Source organism: Drosophila biarmipes, chromosome 2L (genome assembly GCF_025231255.1).
Source record: "Drosophila biarmipes strain raj3 chromosome 2L, RU_DBia_V1.1, whole genome shotgun sequence".
In the NCBI taxonomy this organism is placed as follows: Eukaryota; Metazoa; Arthropoda; class Insecta; order Diptera; family Drosophilidae; genus Drosophila; species Drosophila biarmipes.
In genome coordinates, this window is record NC_066612.1 from 1,973,383 (window position 1) to 1,994,663 (window position 21,281).

General features: G+C 43.0%; 1 protein-coding gene across 3 annotated transcripts in view; it reads right to left on the reverse strand.

Annotated features, from left to right (window-relative positions):
* LOC108029068 (protein outspread) overlaps positions 1-19,976 on the reverse strand; it is an 83,705-nt gene extending 63,729 nt beyond the window's left edge. For all 3 annotated transcript variants that reach the window (XM_017101139.3, XM_050885098.1, XM_050885099.1), the window contains exon 1: positions 19,140-19,976. In XM_017101139.3, the coding sequence (XP_016956628.1) occupies positions 19,140-19,343 (204 nt within the window). In that variant the 5' untranslated portion in view covers positions 19,344-19,976. The remainder of the gene's footprint in view (positions 1-19,139) is intronic.
* Between the last annotated feature and the right edge of the window lie 1,305 nt (positions 19,977-21,281).

The window sequence follows — 21,281 nt, forward strand, 5'->3', positions numbered from 1 at the left end:
AATCTCGGGGTCCGTTTATAAATCATTTCTCCGGTGGATCAGCAATTACAAACACATGGCAGATGTTTAAGACCGGGGAGGCGAGCGAGAGAGAGAAAAACCCTGATTTTGATTACAAACGGCGGATAATGGGCAGATACAGACATATAATTTAATAGAATCGCTGTAAAAATGTTTACCCAGTGCGGTTTGAGGTTTCCATTCCGATTGCACGGGCTGCGACTGCGCCTTGAGGTATTCGGTGCCCAGTACTCGGTTCACCCAGACTGTTCAGCTTTTATTACGGCTAATGATAATGCCGTGAGTACGAACGTGAAACGTCAGCTACGCATTCGAAGGTTGGATCGGCCGAGGAAAGTCCTACACGATTTGCATGTCTAACGGTGGTTCCGCCGCTCCGAATATGGCCAAAAGTGTATCTGCCAACAATGGTGAATGTTGTTTACATCCTACGATTATTTATTATTGCCACTTGAGACAATAAAGTCAATAATTCAATTGCACATTGCACATGGTGCACGGTAATAGTACATATTGTAAACTGCCCTCACGTGAAAGTGCAGCGGCAGCGAAACATTTGGCGAAAGGCTCGCCTCGGCCCCAAAAATCTAATTAGTAATGCATTAGTGAGCCCAAACATGGTAAATCGGGAAACGGAAAATGGTACGGCCTGCCTTATTATTTTCGTATTTTCCCATTTTCCTGGCCAGCTTCACAGCCGCATTGAAACCAAAAGTAAAAGCCTCAGTTCCCAGAAATAACAACTTCAAAAGCTCCAAAGCCGCATTTAAAAGAGATCAGTGATCACTGATCAGTGGGTGTTCCTCCGCAAATGGGTCATGGCTATATCTATATCTCTGCCCCCCAAAGCCGTATCTGAACCATAATTGGACGGTGGGGGCTCCTCATTACACCCGCCATGACACACTTTCGATCGTGCTGGGAGATCGTGAAATGGGAGCACAGCTTTTGTTTGATAAAACTCGAACTGAAATTGAAATCGAAATGAAATGATTGATTGATTCAATGATAATTGAAAAAGAGAGTAAAGAGATCATTGATAGCGGAAAAGAGGCTGAACGAAGGGAATAATGGGACCTAATAGGGCATCGGTGCGGTGTTCTAATGAAATAGTTTTGATGGGAAAGTCGAAGCTGAGACGAATGAATGAAATTGCTGCAAAGAAAGTGCATTTGATTGGTTCATTGTTTACTTTGATCTGGGGAGTAGGGTCCAGAACAGTTGGGTTTCTCCTCAAGCTTTTCCTTGGTAGGATGGGAATCGTTTTTCCAATTGAAACCGATAGGTACCATTTTGGAAACCAAAATTTAAGTAGTTCGAAATGACAGCCCTTTAGCATATGTAGATAAAGATTTTTAATAAATCATAATTAGTGATTGCATCATTTGAGAGCCAAGCAATGCTAACGACCATTTGCATACCCTGGGAACCGTATGATAGTCCCATTTCAATTGGATTATTTACGATTATTCTAGATTATGTTCTCCATTTCCCTTCGAGAACATCTCAATCGCGTTGGCAGTGTCTGCATAACGACAAGTCTCAAAAGTGAATGAGCAGAAAAAGTAGGAACCGAAATCATTACGAAGACTTGGTCTTTTCGAGCCGACGGTGGAGACGCACCGGGGCCAGGCGGTTGCAAACACAATGCATTTGATTGAATAATGAAGCCCGAGTAATGGCAAAGCCAAACAACATCGACAGAGCCACGCAAACGCAAGCCCACCGAATAAGACCCGGTTCGAGCTGAATCCAAGGCGAAACGCATGGCGGAGGGGCACAAGTCGAACGATAAACAAATGCAGATATAAAGAAAAATAAAGAGACGTAAAGAAAACATTCGAATACAAAATAAAGTAGTTACAATTTCGAGGAAATTACATAACATTAGGCATGGGCATTTTGAAGCAGCCGCGCGATTGTTGGGCAAGGCAAAAGTCATCGCGCGAATTAATGAAGTGGAAAATAAACAAAATCGTACGATCTACAAAGGGGACCTAGTTTTCCACCTCCACTAGTCGGACGACAAGGCTGACGGAAAATGAAATTAGCTTTGAAAAACACACAGAGACAAAAGGCGACGACAATTTTCCAAACATTACATAACTCCACTTATGCTTTGGCAGTCATTAGGGTTTCCCCCAGATATGCCATTGTCTCTGCCCTGGTCACTGCCCCCTGATGGGCTTTTCAGTGGGTGGCTGGAGATGGGGGGCAAGGTTCGCCTGGCTGTTCTGGCAAATTACCTAACAAATTGCCAATGTTACACTTGTTAACTCGTTTCGATTTGCTGGGCAAGAAAGGGAGCTCGGCGCTGGAACAAAGACCTTTCGTGTGCCTGTTTCGTGGAACAATAAGACACTTTTCTGCTGAGAAATGGTGTGAAATTAACGTTGGGGTTTGAATAAGAAATGGTTGAGCATTCCTATCGGGAGAAATCATAAAATACATCAACAGGGGAACTGAAAATAATATCTAGTAACAAACAGAAATCTATCTTAAACTGTTTGTAGTTACAAAACAAAATTAATTTATTTTTCAATTGGTATATGATTGGTATATGGGGATTGGTATATGACTTGATTTCGTTGGGAACATTTGTTTTCTGGTACGGGGACCCAAGAGTCGCTTCGGGACCGGCGCCTTTCTGCTGATCATTCAGAACACGCAACGAGAAGAAGCCCTTGGAAGAGAGTCTTCCCTCCTCAGCTTTCTTCAACCGCTTTTGTTGCTTAACGCTTTGCCAAGGTGAAGAAAGTCTAACTGTCGTAGACAGGCCGAAAACGGGTCGGAAATAGGTAAGAAATTGGGGAAGAGTGCTGTGCGAGTTCTCAATGAGTTTTACAGTTAAATGTGTTTATTTTTTCCATTATAATTTCTTAAAAGCCAAGTGGGAATGGGTCAAGACACCCGCTCCGTTCTGACCACGTGTGCCGGGGGAGAGTAGGCCCGAATCACTTGCTGCACGGCCCCTCCTTTCGACACGTTTTACCGATCGTGCCAATAAATCACTAATTTCTGTCCCCATCTCTTTCTCAGTTCGATAACTGGCCGGCTGTCCCTCTCTGTTTTCGCCTGCTGCCAGACAAGCCAATAAATCAAATTGCAACCGTCAATTGCTGTTAATTTCTTTGGCGCTGCATGAATATTTTGAGCATTTTTTTATCGATTCCGAATATACCTATACACGCTTTTCCACATTTTTGGGTATGTGTGTAAAATGCATAAATTATTTATTGCTAAAAAGCAAAATGTCATAAGTGTCTGTCCGTGTGGACACTGTGGGAACCTTTCAGTCGATATTTTCTGCATGAATTGGGTTTGGTTTTTGGGGCCCTCTCTTTTGCGGCCCGTGTCGAAATATTTCGTCGTTTTGTTGTGTCAATTGGCGGTCTGCAGATAGATCGCCCCACCTCCTCCGCTCGGACACTGGGGACCCCGGACGAAAAAGAGACCAGCTGGGCGGTTTTGTTAGTCATGGGGTCCAGGACCCGGAGAGCTGGTTGTAAATTTTGATGTATTGATTAGAGTAGGTTCAAAAGCCCACTTATTCCCACTGACCGAGGGGTGAGAGGCCAGACTAATGCAGTGAATGGAAATGAGAACCACTTATTCTCGTGTGATTTTATGGTGAATAAAGTGTCACACTATGTCCGCCAAATCCCAAATGGAACTATTGTGGAACAGCTTTGCCACCTTAGAACTATACCTTTTCTTCCCGAATCAACACTTTCTTCTCTCAAGAGAATAACCCCACTTCCCAAGGTTCTATTCTTGGAGCCAACGATATTAAAATTAATTGCTTCACATGTGCGGGAAAAACCTGTTAGCGCCGCTCTGGCCGGCTCTTTGAGCCCTGAAACGGCAACAAACAAAAAAGGTCAGCACTTTTTATTGACCCAAAAAAAGGCAGCAAACGAAAAGCAAAACAAAAAACAGAAACACTTGAACGCCAACGCCGAGCAAACTCAAGCGTTTCTAGTTTTATGGCGGCAACAAACTTTGAGATTCCAAGCGACAGTTGATAATTCTCAGATGTCTGGGGAGAGGTCGTTTAATAGACGGCGGGATCAGCTGATAAGAGCCCCAAGTCATCGCGGTTTCCAGAGGTCTCCCTGTCTATTTGGATTCAATTGAATTAATTTGGTTTTTATGGTTCATTTGGATGGGCCATTTTGGGGCGCTAATTGAAGAGCCAGATCCGATAAGCCCACCAGATGTGGTGGGAAAATAAACACAGTACTGAAGAGGAAAACAGGGAATTAGTTTAGAGTCAACACAGATAACGGGGCCTTCGGGGATCAATTACAACCTGTCAATCAAAGATTATATTTGAAATTGTATGTCAAGTGGGTTCGGGGGTTCAAGGTCCTGATAAACGTTAATGACTTGAAAAGATGTTTTCGTAAGCTCTCCCAAATTCAATTTCGTTAACCTTAAATTTTCGGATCGTAAAACCAGCCCCAAATTCATTATTTCGCCTGCACGACAGCGAAAAACAATGCAGGGAAATTACGAAAAAATTCATGTTTATAAAAACACCATCCAAAGTGCAGAATCTTGCAATCTTGTTTTCGTGTTCTTCGGAGCAATTTAAAAAGAATTTCGCATATTTTGGTACGAGAACCCAGGGACGAGGAAACCTTATGAACGAATATCATCACCTGGAGTAATCATAAAATTTGCATAAGAAAAATAAGGCCTGCGTGTAATAACAGTAAAAAGGCCTGAAATAAGAACAACAGAAGACCCAAACAAAACAGGAAAAACCGAGTGGAGTACATAATAATAATATAATTTTCTATAATAGAACTCAATGTGCCGAGCGAAAGAGATGGGCAGAGAACAAACGAGCACAGCAGCAACTGATTGAGGCAACACCACACCAACAATAACAATAACAACATCGCCAGAATACACAACCTCACGAGACACACACGGACCAGTTCAACAACCTTTTCTCTGAAGGAGTCTCGTCTCCGGAGAAAATCAACATCGGAGAGATGGTGCACAGGGAGAAAACGATCGATGCGGGTAAAAATAGATTGTGCTTTGGGGAAATATGAATTTTCAGTGGGGAAAAGTACGCAAGTATCTTGTAGAACTTAGGAGAAGAACACTCAGATGCGATTCTTCCACAACTGAAGAATTCGCGATGGAGTTCCCTCAGAAAACTACTAACAATCTTGAAGATTTTGTGTTTCGAGTTATTATTCCTCCTGTTATCATTTCTTGGGGAAAGTATGTAAGTATCTTGTGTCATTGGATAAAGGAACATCAAGATCTGATTCTTCATTACTGAAGATTTCTAATTTAAATTCCTTTAAGAGTTTACTGACAATCCTCTACATTTGGTGTTTCGAGATACTATCGATATACTTGTCTCTTTCATCTCTGGCTTACCAAAAACGAAACCATTCCATTTTCTCTTAGTGTAGGCCGAGAGTTGGAGAGATCGGCGGGGGGAGGTTGAAAAGTCGAAGGGAGGGCAGAGAGCCAATGGGGCGATTACTTCACTCACACCACGCACTCGGGGCATCCACAACCACATCGATGATGATCATCGGGAAGAATCGGAGGAAACTCAAGAAGTGCAAGAAGGTGGGGAAGAACGAGCAGAAGACTGGGCGAAAATTGCCCACAAAAGGGCGCCAACAGAAACCACAAGAACAACAGCGAACGGTACCCCCGAAGAGAATCTTGAAAATTTCACAAATCAAATCAATATAATTGTTTTTTCTTACCCACTTCCCAGATGGATATTGATATATGAAAAGAAAACGCGATAGGAGGGGGCACAATGTATGGGGGCTACAATTACCTTGTAAACATGAGAAAAAGATTTCCAAACGGAAGTCTACGGCTCACGGCGTTTGTTCTTTTACCGATTTCGTTGGGAAAAATCATTCCCGCCCTTATGTACCTTTAGTCTTTGGCTGGGTGTGGGTACTTTCTATTTGTAAAGTGCGGAAGCCGTGTTTACGGTCAGATACGAATGGCAGATATCAGCTCTTGGATTACCTTGCCCTAGGTTGTCAGTCATTTGCATTTGACGAAGATTGCGCCATGAACCGGGGCATGAGTACTCATTCACACTCATTCGCACTCACTTCAGTCACATTTCCAATGACTTTTTGTGCGCCGACTGGCGCGTGCAAGAAATCGAAAATGACTGACAAAAATTGTACATATATACGCGAACTATTCATATTCAAATCAGTTGTCCAACTTCTCCATCTCGACTGACAAACGGGGCTGCACCTAGACCTTGTCAACGGGCTCGGCGAAAAGACCGATCGCAAAATCAAAAGCCCAACTCCTCCAATGCGCGGTTCAAATGAACGCAAAAAACAATGAGAATTGATTTTTTTAATTTGTACGAAAGTGAAAAGGAAAAAACAGTTCAAGTTACCAATGCACATAGCAAAACCTATTCAACGTGCTTTAAATGAGTTGGGTATGTTTGGAGTAGGGCATGTTGAATGTTGCAGGAGCTACGATATGGAAGTATAGGATTTACCAAAATACTTTACAAGTTCGAAAGAATGTTTTTCAAGCTATTATTAGTTTTTTAAGTAATATAGGAAAGACTTTAAGTATCTGTTAGAAGTACAAATCAAGTTATACCCCAAGAAGACACTCTTAAGGTTCCTAATTTTTTACTTTAAAAGCCCTTTTCAGTGTATTAACAGTTTCCACCTAATAGAAGTGCCACTTTTTCATCTTGTTAGTGGACTTTTATTTTGTTGTTGCCTTTTGCTACTTCTCCGCTGCCCGAACAAGCCACTCAGGCCATAATCTAAACGAATTGAATGGAAATAAAGTGGGCCACACACACACAGGCCACAAAACACAGCACTGCCACATTTGTCAACTCAAATGAAAATGAATGAAACGCAATGAAATGTATCGAGTGTGTGAGTGTACTCGTTGTACGAACAACCGAATCAAGTCAAAGGCCAAGCCCACCTAGCGCCTCAAAAGTGAGTTGCAATCGGAATTTCTGTGCCAGACTCAGCCTCAATTAGGTCTGTCATTCTCGGGCCGTGGAATAATCATGGTAAATGCAAAATAATTTGATTAATTAAATTAAAATTACTTAATTTGTGTGAAGGAAAACGAGAGGCAGAAGTGTATGCGGCCCAGCGACTTTCACACGAAATTCAGCTCAGCTGATGAAGCGACGACATTAGCCCAATTCGCTTTGATGATTTATTAGATTTTTTCTAGGTTCTGTAAATTATTTTTCTGCTGCTGTTTCTTCACTTTTTGCCGCTTTGGCTTCGGCAGCAGTAAAAATTAATTTCTCTTCTTTTCTTCTGGCGGAAGTAGGTTAATAACTGATAACGCTGCGAAAATGTAAACATGACCGAAAATGAACGTGCAACTTTCGGGCTAAAACTGTTATAAAGAACCTTATTTTATTTAAAAAAAATTTTAAGAAGAAACTTTTCTTTGCAGCCTTATGTAGGTGTTGTTGAAGCTTTTTTCAATTGAATTAATTTTTATGGCTTTACAAACGAAGCATTGCCTTAAATGTATGCCAAAATTATGACCAAAACTTCAACCCATTTCGGCACATCAAATAAATCAGACAAACAAAGGGAATGAAATTCCAGTTCGTTTTTTTCTTAATTAATTAATTTCAGTTGATTGTCACTTTTATTTATGTTGAATTTTTGACTCGCCAATAAAAACGTTATTCATTCCTTTTATATGTTTTGTTTATAGCTTCGGTCGTTGCTAAAACGCTTTTTATAATTTTTGACTGATTTTAAAGCTAATGGAAGAAATAAAAATGCTTGTAAATATAAATCCATAAACATTTATTGACCGGGGGTAACTAAATAAATTATAGGATAAAATTTAAAAGGTATTTGCTGGATCTCTTTAGAGATTAAAAAAACTTGAATATATTACGTATACTTCAAATGTCGTTGGAGTTATTAAAAACCCCTTTTGAGTGTTGTTTCTTAACCAATATTTCACTTGTTATTGTCATAAGCAGCAAACTTAGGCTAAAAATACCTTCAGAACCTTCCAATTTGTTAATTGGCAAAATAATCTCGCATAAACATAGAGACTTTTCTTTTTCGTACATACCTGAAACGAGAACGAGAAGAGAAACGTATACAAATTAGTAAATGGATGTGAAAACTTTGGGTACGTGTTCGGAGCCCTGGGGCAGTATCTAAACCTGCGGGAGGGAAGGAGCGGGCTAATCACCAAATAACCATATAACCAGAAACACATCATCAGTAGCATCATCACCAGCTCAACCCGCAGAGACAAAAGACAAGCCACAGTTCTTATCTCAAATGATTCATAATTGTGCAGAAAGAAAACGTGTTGATTCCTTTTCTTTCGCGTGGTATTTTTTTGCTTTGGGGTCAAATATTTGCTTTCGAAAAATATTGCTATTTAAAGCTTCAACAACAACTAATTATGGCCCGAAAATGCCTATTAATGGCCACCATGATAAATGGTCTCGGATAAGGGGTAAGAAGACAATTAGGGCCGCAATTTGCAAGTCAACGTTTAGGCAGCTATGTGGTAGTTATTCTTTTCTGCTTTTTTGCTGCCTCGTCGGCTCGATTGCGGGCACCAAAACCCCACACACAACAAAACAATCACACTCGCAATCGCTGGCCAAATATGGCCAAACGAGAAATATATCTAAAATATCTTTAATTACAAGTACAAACGTACAAATTATGCAAGACGTGCTCAAATATGGCAAACACCTAAATATTTCATGAGTTGATAAATTACACGCATATCGCCGGGCCAAAAAATGCCACAAGCCCCAGCGACACCCGCAAACAAAAAGAAATATTTCCGTACTTTTTGCTGGGCTCTCGGTGTTCTGTGCATGATATCGCCGCTGAAGCTCGCCCATTTAGAGCCCAAAAGATACAGATACTGGGGCCACAGCCAAGTCGACAAATCCACAAATCCACAACGACCCACGTACTGTGGGAGGCAAAAAACAAATCGAAGACAAAACATAAACATCGCAAATTGTGGGTGACTCGGTGGCTCGGTGGAGCGGGACTATCTGGTGGTTGGGTGGCTCAATGGAGTGGAAGTTTGGGGGTTCGCAAGTTTGGTAGTTCCCGTGCCAGTACACCCACCCGTTGCCATCGTCATCACAGCATGCGGAATCGAATGGCTTATTAAAAATGCATTTTCCCGGGCCCACTTGGCCTGCAGCAGTGTTAAATGCCTGGGCCGCGAAAATTTGACAAGAGTTTTGACAATTTCTTAAAGCGCACAGCAATCATCCATATATCACAGTCAGCCTTGCATATTTATTACTCGTGTGCATAATAGGAAGTGCAAATATTTGTTGATATATGGGTCTAAATGGGATGGGGGTTTAAATTTCTAAGTGTAAAAAATTATTCAAAATAGGTTCGCTTTTACTGATCAACGAAAAACCATGATGTAAGGTCAATTTAATTGAACAAAAATTATTGCAAGTTTCTTCAATAGTTTTTTGAGCACCCCTCTTCATTTAATTTTAATTAAAAGTACATTCGATGAATGGCACCTTCCCTTTCGCTTTTCTGTGCAACTCATTACTTCAATCTCTTCAATTTTTGCATCCAGTTGGCAGCCTTATGCGAGTCTTAAAGCACCTTTTCCCAATTCGATCACTCATCATTTGCATTGTAGCCGCCACAAATTTGCAGTAATTGCAGACCGAGTTCGCTCTTTTTTTGGCCAGCAAGCCAGCAAATGTATTTCATTTAAATGAAATTCCCCCGAGGGCAATGGCGGCGTTTGCTATATTTTTCATTTCAGGGCGCGGCTTGAATGCTGGGTTTTTGCTCATATTCAGGGTGTCTGCAGCGGAGCGAAATTATCATGTCCACCTACGTAATTTAGCATGTGTTGTTGCTGTTGTTGCAATTGCCTAAATTATTGGTTATAAATAAATGCTTTTGCCATTGTCGTCGGCAGCGCAGCCCGGCTCTTGTTCATTTTGCCTATTTTTGGGTCTGTAATTGTCAATTTCTTGGGCTTATTGTTTTTGCTCAGGTTCCCCTATATGTGGTGAAGGAACTCTGTGTATCAATCTTTTTTTATTTTGGAACTGTCGTTGCTGGGCACGTCTGAGATCAGCCCCAGAGATCTCCAAACTCCCATTGTTTCCGAAAACGACGCTTCCAAGAAACCCACAAAAAAATCTAACCCAACATTTACGCACGGCAAAAACAAAAATCGCCGGAGAACAGCCGAATTCTAAGCTGCCAAATAAATGGAATGTATTTTAGATGATTTATCTAGACGCGATGGCACGGCAGACAAGCGGAGGAGAGCATAAATTGAAACTTCTACCTGGAAGTGTTAAAGCTCCTCAGCTTTATAGGCCGCACCCGGTTCGTTTCCCCACCTGCCCGTGGATTCCTATTGAGCTGCGGCTTGACTCGACCGGGCTCGATCACCTTGACCGCACACCGAACACGAAAAACACAGATACTTAGATACTGAGAGACCGAGAGAGAACAAATTTACATATCGTCATTTGCCGCGGCCCCAAAAACCCGAAGAATCTCAAAGAACGAGCTACAAAACAGCAATAACAACAAATTGGCCAGGAGAATTTTCGCTTGGAAAAGCTGTGGAAAATCGTTGAAAGCATCGTGGATGATCATAATCATTAAAGTTGGAAAGGTGAAGTGGCAGATGCTAACAATAGATTTTATTGATATGCACAAGCCTCTTAGAAAGAATCTGGAAATCAATTATTATAGAGCTTTCATTGGGGAAATCTTTAGCCGGACTTAAATTAAGATTATTGTGATACTGTTGTCAATAAATATACATTTTCCATCCATTCAAAGCTGACTACTTTACTCGATTGTTTTGCAATACAAATAAGTTTCTTTACAGCATTTCCAACAATATCATGCCACAATAACAACTCATTAATCAAAACCTTAGTCGCAATAAAATCTTCTAGCTCAGGGCTGCCTGCTTCGACAGGTGATTTTTTGATTTATAAGATCTGTCTTATGTTTATTCATGGAGAACAGGCATTCTTGGCATTCAGTAACCCTCAAAAACCCGACTAATGCATGCATAAATATTTATTTATTTCGTTTCAATACGTTTTCTATTTTTTGTGTTAGTTGTACAGGAAATTAGCATTTGATAGTTAATTGCAAAAGCCCGGGAGGCGGGTATTTTTTCCGCCCAAGTCGTTGTGCCTTTTCGGCCCGTTTCGGTGCTAAGATATGCGCACCAATAAATATTTGGCCAGGCGGTTCACAATTCACAATAATTGCGGCGACGAGGTGTGGAAATGTGGAACTATGGCATGCAGTTTGGACCGCGACGGGTCTAACCTAACGATTTCTACCGAGACTCGCCGCTGCAGAGCTTCCGATATCGTGCAAATTACTTTCCAATTAAACAGCGATTTCAATGGTCGAGGAGGAGAAAGAGTGGAATGGCAAAATACAGGTTGCAGTCGTGGCAAAATCATAATTATAAACTAATTTGAAATCAAGATGCCCTTCTCAACACGTCATTATTTCAGGAAAATGCCGAGATCCAAGATCCCCTTCTGGAACCTCTCCGTCTTTATCGCCGGCCATCTAATGGTGTTTGCCCGGCGTTACCCAGGTCCTATTATGCCGACTCTATCTCTTTCAAGGCGAGGAACCGTGCCCAGGGGCAGGTGTAAAGATGCCATAACTCAGAAGGTTTCGCAGCGCGGCATTTGAACTGGAACTTGGGCTCCATGGGCCGCATGGTGGAGCTGGTAGGCAGTATTGTTGTGTCTTGATTGAGTGAGCCGGGCGGAGAGCATAAGAATTCAATTATGCAGCGAAATGTCACATGGGACGGCTGGGCCGGCGAAGGGAACAATGGCTGCAGTGCATCTCCTGGCCCCCTTCTTGCTCGGGGCCTTCCTCTGGCTCTGAGATGACGATGCTGGCTGATGTATGAAGTGGCAAAATCGCTGCAGCCAGGCAACAAGTGAATGTGCAGCTCGGGGATCTTCTTCGGCGGCCGAGGCTTGGGGGATGGGTAGATGGATGACTGGATGGCACGGCTTGGAACTTGGAACTGCCGCGGCTACTGCATAGAATTAGCTTTCAATTTGAACGGCAGAAGGAAGCAGGGCCCGGGCGATAGATTGTGCGTTTGGGCCTTGGCACAGTGGTTTGAATTTAAAGAGGCCAACATGCTAAATTGGTATGTTACCTACAAGGTACTGGTCTTATATGCTAAGAGCTTCTTTTGAAGAACTAAAATATTTTCTATACAGAGTTTATACCAGGAAACCCAGATTATCAAGAGCTTTTAAAGTCTGAAAAATATATTTATCAGAAATAAATTTACATACCAAAAGATAGCCAATTATCTGATAAGTTCCCCAATCGATTAAAAGATAGCTGCACAACTTTCGAATTCGCTGCAAGGAATGATATCAGGGCTTTTCCCCTTATCTTATCCCACTGTTCGCGGGCCTGAGAAGCCGACTTAATTAAGGCATAGCGCGGAGATAGAATAGGTAGACAAAAATAAAAAAGAAACAAATAAATAAAATGCCGCCGCAGCGGAAGATGTCGCCGGGAGTTTATAAACTAAACTCTCGAGCTCGAACCAGAAGGGGGACCCTGCCCTCGACTAAATCCGCGGACGGGGCTCTCTTTTCCAGATCTTAGTTTCAGACTTTTGCCGACTTCAGCTGGTTTTTATGAGGAAATCTAATAGCCAGGGCCTAGAGATGATGTTGGATCTGAGGCAGCTGCGAGATGAAGCTGTTGGCGTTAAGAAGTCGATTTGGTTTTGCCGCTGCTGTAGACGATGTTGCTGGTGGAGTGGAACGGAATGGAATGATTGATGATTTGTTGGCTGTGTATCGCGATAAGGTTGGTGGGCCCCATTTGCTGGCCCCCATCGCCGAACAAAGCAAAAAGAGCGCCGGAGACTGTGGCAGAGGCGGCCAACTTTCTGGGCATTGTCTTCGGGTTACCTCTGCTCATGTTTTTGAGCGACAGAGAAGTTCGTGCTGATAATTGTGACACGGCCCCATGCAAAAAGAAAGACTGCGCAGAATGGCGATCCGGAGTGCAGGGTGGCTGAAGAATATTCAGACGATGCCTCCTGCTAATTGCAGCCGCAGACAGGCCTCTGCAGACAGACGGCCCTGTACAAATAGCAGCAACAAAGTTAGATAGATAGGCCCAGCCGCCAAGGCGGGAGGGTTCCTTGTTAAAATACGATCCTCAGATGCTCTTCTGCACTATGTCTAGAAACCTCATTTATTCTATTTTATATCTTTAAAACATCATATCAGAGGTGATGGTTTCAAAGAGCTGAGATGCAAATCTTTAGGTTATTATTTCAGTTATTGAGATATTAAACCTAAACTTATTAAAACTTCAATGCAATACTATTTCCGGAGGAAAAGTACCGAAAATTAAAATATAATCCCCCATTTTAAGGTGTTCCCATCATTTTCTTCCCCCTTATCTTGTGCGTTCTCCCAGCATCAAGTAGACAAGTCGGAAAATGGCGATAACCATTATCTCGGGGTTTCGAAATACATTTCGCTAGAAAAATCGTTTGCAATATCTGAAGACAAGCTGTCGCAACAAAGCGGAGCATGCTAGATAACCCATCCCAGAGATTCGGCCAATATACCACCTGGACCTCCGGAGCAGAAGAGTTGACTTCCCTTATCTGCTTGATGGTGCTTAGAATGCGCAACTGCCAACTACGAGCATCTTGCAGACTGCCTGCTGCAGCCGAGTGTATCTCGAAGATACACTCTTTGTTTTCCTTTATTTATCTGGTCTTTAGCTAGTTCTTTTGTTTTCACACTTGCACAATTGTTTGCCTTGGCCTTATCGCTCCGAAGTGTTACCTTGATGTTCAACAATGCAACTAACCAACTATAGATTTAGATAGCAGCGAGATGACCCCAAAAGCGATACAGGTGACGGGTGAGTGGACGGGTTCAATGCACTTGACTCCGCTGGATGGCTTATGCACAACTAATTAACCTAGAAAAATGCAAATTTCTGCAACACACCCACTTCACATACACACACGCTCGCGGAGGGGGCCCCGAGAACTGAGAATAATTTCTAAGCCAAACAATCAATCAACGTTGGCTGTTGGTTGTTGGCCACTTGAGCACGTTAAGACTGGAAAGGAGGATGCACGAAGGCATGCCATAGGACGGGAGTACAGGATGGGTGTGCAAAAGTAATATTTATTATGTGTATACTTCTCTGACAAACAACCCAAGAACCTGGCTCTGAGGCCCGGGCACACTGGCAGAAACTGGGAACCAACTATCCCATCCTATCCTCGAAGGGCCAAAGGGGAACCACGAGAGGCCGAGCGACGAGTCACCGGGCGAATGAGGTCCGAAGCGTCGACTCCACTGGAGACCTGGAGACGGAATGGTGCACGGGGTGGCATGGGACTGGGATGGCATGCTGCCAATAGCTCAATAACACCCCGGGGACCAATTGAGATCTTTTTGGTGGGATAGGCAGGCACCTAGGACACCGATGGCCAGCCGACTTGGCCCACAGTGAGGCAGGGAGGTAACACAGGGAAGAAGCAAGACTCATGGACAAATACTCAACGGGGGCGTGCGGCTCGAAGTGACACCCGATTTCGGACAGTGAAACAACCTGGCTTGTCCTAAGGTGTTTTTGAACACCTTGTCATAAAATATTTTTAACAACGAGGTGTGAAATATTTTTATAGATAATAGTTGCTTTGCCATTTTTAAATATGTTTCTTTTAGAAAGAGAATAATGGTTGTTTGCTGTAAGAGTTCTTTGTTTCCACAATTTCCTTGGCAACCTTTAGCAAAACCATATTGAATAGTATCTATTTTTCTTAAAAGTAACTTGCTATAGAATTTTTTAGGTGTTTAGTTGCCTGGGCCCACGGTGTCCCATGCCAATTGTTTTGCCAGACAAATAGACGGCCGCCAGAACCAGCAAAAAGTCCACAATTACTGCCCATGGGTTAGACCTCTTGGTGGGCCTAGGTCTTAGTCTCAGTCTTAGCTTTAGTTTCAGTCCCAGTCAGAGTCTTGGTGGGGTGCCCAGTCACGCGCCTGGGTAGAACAAAAACAAAACAGAGTGGCAAGATGAGATTTTCCCGGGGTTTCGGGGCATCGCAGCCTGAAAGCCTTTGACCCGACCTGTCAACATGGCACAGCCCCCAAAAACACGAGCTCCATCTCCGCGAATATAATGGGTTCTGAAGTGGATGTTCGCCGTGATAACTGAAATGTTCCGCTTCATTGACTTGACAATGCATTCTGACATCCGTTTTGCACCTCGTCGCGTTTCTCGGCCTTTGTTTTTGCGCATTTTCCAGCACCGCCAACTACAAAGGGCACCCCTAACGATAGGTGGTCCTATGGCCATGGCCCTACCATCCCATACCGTCCGATCCCCGGGACAGGTAATCCGAGAGCCGTGTTAGGGACGCTTTGCCGGCTTCATTAGCCTTCGGATCGGCGACAGACAATGCAGCAATTATGGCCCAGCATTTATGCACTAGTCAAAACCGGGCAGAAGACAGGCCGACATGGACACATGGACACATGGACGCTCTTCTGGAGCGGAGAGCGAGAAACAAAAGCAAAAGTGTTGCTAAATTTAGAACGACTGGGGCAGGAAAATCGGGCCCAGTCGGGGCGACTAAGCCTGTGGGGTCTGTCGGTTGAGTAACCGCAAAGGGGGCCGCTGGAGGGGCCTCGAGGGGTCTTGAGGGGACTCGAGGATTCTGGAGAGGGGGAGCTGGCTGACTGCTGCCGACGCCTTCTAATTGCCGCTCGACGAGCGGAAGCCAAGAGTTGAGTTCTATTTTTACATACATATACATATTAGCTGCGGAGCAACTGCATCGCCCAGAAGCAGGGGAGCCGAATGTGGAACAAACCGAGCCGAAGGAGTGCGGAGCACTCGGTTCCCAGTGCCCAGATTTGACTTTAAAATGTCTGCAGCCGGAGGCGTTCCTTAATGACAACCGCGGCGAGGTCCCAGCGTTTTAAAAATAGTTTCTAAGTTGGCCTATTGCACAGCCTTTCCAGCAAAAGGAAAGAAAGTAACAAACCTACTCAATGCAAATATCCAATATATCATATTATTCTATACGATATTCATATCCATTATATTGTGATTTCCCAGTAAGCCCACACTTGCCCGCTCTGTAGGAAACACTCGAATAGCTTCTTGGCTCGGGTGTTTAACCTTAGATCTGCCTACTGATGGAGAACTAGCCCCCGCCCTGCTCCACTTCCGCTTCCTCTTCCCGCTCCCAAGTCCCCGCCATCACCGTCGACTTGTTGACACAGTTGTTCTACCCACTGGCTATTGACTCAAATGACTTTCACACTCAAATAGTAGAGTTTGTTTATTTTCTTCTTTGTGAACACTTGACTCCAACGCTTCGCTCGCCGGGTAATTCAATAGTGTAACTCGAGTTACTTATAAATTAGGAAATGCTGCCAGGAACAGCTAAGCCAACAAATCGATCAACTAGTTCTCCAGTTTGTGGATCACTTACATGCACACAGGCCCCTGCACTCCGCAATCCCATTTCTCAACTCCCCAGAGGGCGACAATTTTCACGGCTGTCAAGTGCTGATGGCCTCCGGCCTTTCGGAGGGTATTTCTCCATGAGTTCTCGTTGTCTTTCGGGTCTGAGACTTCCCCAATAAATGGTTAACAAGACAATACCTTCGGCGAGTGTGTGAGCGTTTTGTGCTAATTTCATGGGGGTCATTCTGGCTCTGTTTTTCAGATCAGTCACGCGGTTGAAGTGTGCTCCCCTGTTCACGGACACACTCGAAGCCTTTGGAAAACACAATTTTGATTTCTACGCGCACTTAGCCCACAAAAAGCAAGCTGCGCCTCGGGCCAGGCTGCGCAGAAGTCTCTTTTTGGGTGATCAATTAAAGAAAGACCCGGTCCAATTTGGCAAGCAGACAGGCGGCGAGCCAGAAATTGCTTTTGACAATCGCATAATTAATTTTCGCCGGCACTTGTGGGCCGTCAGTGTAAGCCATCAGAAAAGCTATACAATATAATAAAACATTTGTCGACCCATAAAACACAGGCGAAAACTGCACAACATTCCCTGTCTGCGGAATTGGGAACGAGAACAGCAATGAAAGAAACAACAGATCGGAATTTATTAGGGTCAGTTGTTTAAAAATACATCTCATAAACTAGAAACGAAATGGGCACAAAAATTATAAAATATTAATTAATGAGCTGACAGGGCAGATGAAAAACTAAAGGGAGCGAGATAAAAATAGAACTAAACAATCGTATAGTACGAAATATGCGAACAGTTCCTTTGACTTTATTTAGAAGTAAAATATTCTCAAATTCTGTATCTCAACTTTGTCTGTATCTCAACTCTTTCACCCCTTACACTATCTTAATCTCCGAGAGACATAAGATTAGATACTGCCTGCCCGAATGAGGCCTAATCCGGAATCTTTATCTTTCGACAAGTGCCTAGAAGCGTGGACATATCTCTCCCGCTGTTATTCTACCACCTTCATTTGCATAGCCCAACGAAAACCGAAACTTTCCCAGTGTAAACTACTCTTCAGGCTTTAGTTTTCAAATAGGCGGGACCGCGCTAGGTCGCCTCGGTGTTTTACGACGACGATTTTATGATTATTAAATACAAATTCCAAAACTTATCATGGGACATAAGAGCCGGTTGGCCTTTCAGCTCCGACTCCGGGACTCTGGGCGTTGTATTGTCGTAAATTTTTGAAACCCAGTCTCGAGCCCGGGTAAACATAATAAACGATTTTCACTTTTTCTCGACCGCTCTCCTAGGTCTAGGTGGGTTTTATGTTTTCTATGCTTTGATTAGTTTTTGTTATTTTAATTAGTTTTCAGTGGCATTTTTTTCGAGTCGTTATTTTCCTTCCCCAATTCTAAGCCCGGATTCCAGTGAAACGAGAAAGCGAGAGTTTTCCTTTGTCACGCCGCAATTTTGTTTGTTTCCTAAATGCTGGTCGTCTTCTGGTGTTTTTAGTAACTTGATTGAACGAAAGTCTCAAGACTAGAAGATGTTTTTGCCCGAGGGCCATCGATGCTTTGGGTCAAGTTGATGAATTAATCTTGGTCGAAACCCTAGCCTTTTCTCCGAAAAAGTTTCTCGAATCAAATTGTGTCAGCCCTGACAGCTTTTACTGGTCAGATTAAGCTGTTTTAATTAAAAATGATTTGATTAAAATTAATGATTGTTCTGCTCAAATGAGTCATGGCTCTTAAATAAATTTGAACAGCCAAAAACTTACGAATACCCAGAATTTTCAAACTATCTTTTCAATGTACTAGTGCATTCCTTGGAACGAAGTGAATTCGTGTTCACAAATAACTTAGTGACTGCAATATAAATTCCCAATAAATTTTATAAAACTACCAAAAGGCCCATTACTCCAACACGAGGCACAAAAACCAATAGTTAGGGGGAAAACCAAAAGAAAAGCCAACTTTCAGAACTTAAGAATAACAAAGAAACGCCCGCACAGAGTTGGAAACTAAATAAAGATTTATATAGCAGGCACGAAGATAAATTTGTGCACTACTTTTCGGGGGGAGCTTCTTCAGAACTTCAGAGTACAGTGAGTATTCCTTAAGTTGAATACTAGCAAGGTCGCTAACATTTTTAATGAAACTTGAAAAGACCCCGATTATAATATATAGATTGTGGGTCTTGTTGATCTGCACAACCAGGGGGTTCCTATCTAGTACCCTATATTCCAAACATTATTTTAAGATACTTTAAAGTACGGTTTATATCTGATGATTATTATAATTCAGCACTTTTGACTGTAAAATGACTTTACAAGAAGGAGCTTATCTCTACTAGTATTCCTGAACTACATATGTACTATCGCATCTGATATCTACACATCGCGAATACCAAACACCAAATATCTCCGAAGTGTTTGATCTTAAGCTTTACAAACTTTATTTCTGGCTTTCGATCCTAAGGCGGTTTCCTATCAGCACCTCCTATACCAAAGATCCCATTACTTCCGTAAGCCTTATCTCAAATTTTTCCTAAATAGGGCTGTATCTCAGACTCACCCTGTTGCATTCCAAGGCGGCGGCCGAGTGCTCCTCCCGCTGGCGAAAGCAGTGGCTGCACTTGCTCTTGTTGAAAATGTTCGGCGTGAATTTGCGGCAGTCGGCGGTGCGTGCGTTTGTTGTTGCTGCCGCTGCTGTCGGAGTGGGTGGCGCCGACTTGGAGGGGGCGGCGGGCACCGTGGTTGTCATTGTGGCGGTTGACATTGCGCTGCGTTCGGTCGGCGAGCGAGAAGACTGGGGAGATGGCAGAGGAGGAGGAGAGTGCGGCGGCGGAGGTACTTAGAACTCTCTCTGGACTTGCATGGCCACTTCTGTGTCGGATTCGGTTTGTTCTGTTTCGCACTCGGTTCGCAAGGATGCGGCGTTACGTAAGCCGCGGCATTGGCTTGTTTTTGTTTTGGCCCTGCAAAGCCAGCCCCTAGCTTGCTGCCTCACTTTTGGCCCTTATCAGCTCGATTATTTGCTTATTTTTCGGGTATTTGGCTACACGCTCCGGGCCGGAGAGAGGCGGAGAAAGAGAGAGAGACGGGGAATTATTCAACTTCGCTTTGCACTTCGATTCTTGGCTTTGGCACACACGCACACAACTACGCACAGAACACACACGGACGCCGCGAGGCCGCACGGACGCACTCACACTCGCGCACCTGAGAACCAGAGCTTTCCTTCTCTTGGCCTTCTTCGCCGCCTTTGTTTTGTTTCTTCTGTCGTATTTACTCGTATATTTCGCTGTGGAGCTGTGGTTACTTCTAGTGGTACTTCGTCGACCCGGTGTTGTTGTTATTCCGCGCACAAGGCGCGCTCTTTGTTTTGAAGCGACCGAACGCGCGCGCTGCTCAAAACTGAATGAGAGCGCCGAAGAGCGCCCGCACCGTTAAGGCCCGCAGAGCCCAGCCCGAGAGGCCGAGAGGTACCCCGACGAGATACGAGCCACTCGCAAGTGCGGCGGGGCGACGGCCCCATGCTCTTTCGGTGGATACCGAAAACTGTATCTTGAAGATGCTCGAAATGTATATTACTTCCGGATACCTTGCCCAAGGACTCTGCGAAAGAGGACCTCAGATTTGGGAAAACACTTTTTTTGGGTACATATCTATACAAACAAAACTATTATTTTTCACACAGTTTTATTATTATTTAAAGCAATTTATTTATCAGCAAAGAAATACCTCATCCTTGATCCTGCTTCTATGTGCCACAAAGTATGCTTTACAAAATGTATTTTCAGTGTGCATCTAGTGAAGAAGAGAAGGTGGGTCGAAATCAACTTCCAGTGCGTTACTCTACGTTTTATAAATATTACATTCTGAACACTCCAAAATCTTCCCTTATTGCAGGAAACATTACTGCTAGCTCAGAAAACATTCATTAACAAATAGCATTCATCTATTAAAAAAAAATAAAAAATTTCATTTAAAAACACATTAAGTAGTAATTACAAACATCAGACTAAAATAAATATACACCTCTTTTTTAGGGTATATTAGTTCGCTCTTCTCTCTCTCTGTTAACCGATGCTCTCTCACTCTCATCATCGCCATGTTGCTAAGACGATGTTGCTAGCAACAAATGTTGCGCAACCTGTTGCAATCCGAAAAATACCAAAAAATTTCAAAAATGCCGAAAGTACGGATTTTTAAATTGAGAAAAAATATGTGATAATAGTTCGTTTTTATCCGAACATATAAACAAGGTAGAAAATGTTATAAGTGCTAAATAAGAATGACTCTTATATTATTACATGCTACGTCTCTAGATAAATATTATTAAGCATTTCAATATTTTCCTATTTTAATTTTTAGTGATGAAAACACAGAAATAAAAAACTTAAGGATTATGAGTTAAGTTATATTCATTTTCGGGCTATCGATTATATAAGAAGTCCCAGGTCTAAGAACAAGGAAATCCTTTAGTGCAAATAGGCAAGAAGACGTCTCAAATTGTTTGGCTTCATATTAAGCCAGGTATCCACAATGGAGGACGACCCCGCGTATCACAGAAAGTATCGGATGTTTTTGTAAAATCTAATCGAAAATAATAGCAACCACACGAATAAAACTTGTTATATATCTTATATCTCATCTATCCTGCGCTGTTTTCACAGCCAACCAAGTTTGCCACACTACTCTTCCGACTTGTAAT